We start from the raw sequence: 2,565 nt of genomic DNA on the forward strand, positions 1-2,565 counted from the left end.
CCTGTCTCGAAAAACCAAAAAAAAAAAAAAAAAAAAAAAAAGAAAAGAAAAAGGAAAGAAAGAAAGAAAAAAAAGAAAAAAAAGTTATGATTTCCAGCTTGGTAGTCCACACCTTTAATCCCAGCACTCAGGAGCCAGAGGCAGGGGGATCTCTATGAGTTCTAAGCCAACTTGCTTAATATAGCAAGTTCCAGGCCATCCAAAGCTACACAGTGAGACCCTCAAAGGAAAAAGAGAAAGGATTTGCTTTCTGTCACTTCACTGCCTGAATGGTCTCCAGCATGATCTTTTGGATGACGGCATGCTGCCGTGCCCAAAGTTTAGGCATGTCTGCTGAACCCTGGGGTGGCATGGAGTCTGGTCCTTGCCTCCAGCTCTGATACTGACTTCCATACCTGATTCTTCCTTCCTCAGGATCCCGCAGCCCCTGCTCCATGTGAGGAGACCCAGCTCTCCATGGTGCAGCTTCAAGGCTTCAACCTTGTGGCAGGGAGGACAACAGAGGCCACGTCACCCTGTGCAGGGCCTGGGCCTGTCCCAGCACCCCAGGATGTAGGTCTTGTCCCCCTCAGTGAAGGACAGACCCAGCCTCCAGCAGTCGCCGCGCCCCAGTGAGCTCACTGTGTTCCCGAGGGGCGGTACCCCATTCTCAGGTCAAAGGCGAGGTTTTTCCTGTTAGGTGGGATTTGGAGCTCGCCAGTGAAGGTCAGGGTTCTCAAACCACAGGAACCAGTGGGTCCTACAAGCAAGACATCTCCCTGCTCAAGCCAATTTCCCCTCACCAATGCCTGCTGCCCACAGGACTTAGGAAACAAATGTTTTCCTTTAAAAAAAAAATCAAAATTTAAAAGTCAAAAAAGGAAGATGAAAGAAGAGAGAGAGAGAGAGAGGAAGTGAATTATACTCCAAAAATATGTCCCTGCTGTGGCCCGGCCCCTGACGCTGTCACCCTGCTCGGACCTTGTTTTCTCAGGATGGATTTTGAGCTGTTGTGACTCTCAGCACCTACCTCAGCCGGAATGAATGTCCTTGGGGGTAGCGGGGCAGTAGCCTCCGCCTCTACCCCACAGAGCCCGAAAGCACTCCTACCTCAAGCTCCTTAATAGGGGCCCCTCCCACCTATATTGCTGCCCAGAGTAATAGAAAAAGGAGAAAAAAAAAAAAAAAAAAAAAAAAAAAAAAAAAAAACCTAACCCCCAAAAGAACCACTGTCCCAACTCCAAGTGTGAAAGAAACTGTCTACCTCAGGGCTCACGGCCCTCAGTGTGGGCCTGTGCTGTCACTGGACCCTCCCCGGCCTCCTTCATCCCTGGCCTAGCCTACCTCTCCCCTACAGAGGAGGCTGTAGCTAGGTGACATGGGGGCTTACAGAAATAGAGATGAAACTGGTCAGAAAGAAAATGTGAAACAAGCCAAAAACAAGAGGAAAGCTGTTCCTTGAAGTATAAATTGTCCCAAACTAGTCACATCCCTGCCTGCCACCTGAACTTCGTCTCCTGTGTCTGTCCACCCTTGTTCTGATCTTCTCAGACAAGCCACTGGCCACCTGCGTCCCTATCATCCTCCCTGCCTGGGTTTAGGGAAGGTGGGACATAATCTGCCTCCTGTTCTCCCAGACGTAGGGCCGTCTCTGGAATGTATTGCATTGTGTGGAGGTGGGTGCTCTCCCATAGAGGCACACCAGCTTTCTGGGACCCAGGTAACCTGACCTGCCCAGTCAGCAGGGGTGGCCAAGAGTTATTTTTTTATGAGGTGTGTTTACATTTTATTTCTCTTTTCTGTTGTATTGTTCTTTAAACTACTTAGGTTAAAAAGTAAGAAACAGAAAGGAAAAAAAAAACCCACAAATACCTATTTTTGGTTACACTCAGAAACATTTTTTTAAATAGCAGAAGAAAAACTTTTTTTAATGAAAAAAAAAAAAGGTTAAGTGTATTCTTTAAAAAATGAGGTTAGAACATAAAGTCCCTGACCCCAAATCCTCTAGGGACTCCCACCCTGAACTCTAGAGAATTAGCTAAACGGTAGAATTTGTGGCGTTTCATTAGAAACCTAGACTTTTGTCCAAGTGGACTTGGGAAGGGCAGTCTGTCCCTTCTCTCAAATGGTAGGTGGATTCTAGGGCTCTTCCCACTCTGAGCCAGTGTCCTCTGTCCCCAAGTTGCTTCTCTGTGGCATTCCATTTTTCTTTGGTCAGAGAGGCTAGGGGAGAGGGGACTGGCAGCCTCTTTGGCCTGACTTGGGTTTGTCACAGTGGATTCATTTTAACTGAATAAAAGTACTGTTGCCAAAGTGAACAGTGAGGTTTTTTTGCTACAGTGTCAGTTTCTGGGCCACAGATGTCAGAGGGGTGGGGGTAGGGGAAGGACCCTCACAGGGCCTGAGATACTACAGCCAAACCGTCTGAATCGTGTGAGGCACCCACAAGTGGACACAATGTGGGCAGGTCACATGTCCACACAAAGCTTTGTGAAGTAGCTGTGCTGGTGACCATCATTTTCATAATTCAAGGAAGGGGAGGAGGTAGGTCATAGCTCATTTGGCAGAATACTTGCCTAGCATGCA

General features: G+C 47.8%; 1 protein-coding gene across 2 annotated transcripts in view; it reads left to right on the forward strand.

The window, feature by feature from the left end:
- The window catches only part of Igdcc3 (immunoglobulin superfamily DCC subclass member 3), a 47,837-nt gene extending 45,540 nt beyond the window's left edge, over positions 1-2,297 (forward strand). For both annotated transcript variants that reach the window (XM_021172984.2, XM_021172985.2), the window contains exon 14: positions 415-2,297. In XM_021172984.2, the coding sequence (XP_021028643.1) occupies positions 415-615 (201 nt within the window). In that variant the 3' untranslated portion in view covers positions 616-2,297. The remainder of the gene's footprint in view (positions 1-414) is intronic.
- The last annotated feature ends 268 nt before the right edge of the window (positions 2,298-2,565 follow it).

This window comes from Mus caroli, chromosome 9 (genome assembly GCF_900094665.2).
Source record: "Mus caroli chromosome 9, CAROLI_EIJ_v1.1, whole genome shotgun sequence".
NCBI classification, from domain to species: Eukaryota; Metazoa; Chordata; class Mammalia; order Rodentia; family Muridae; genus Mus; species Mus caroli.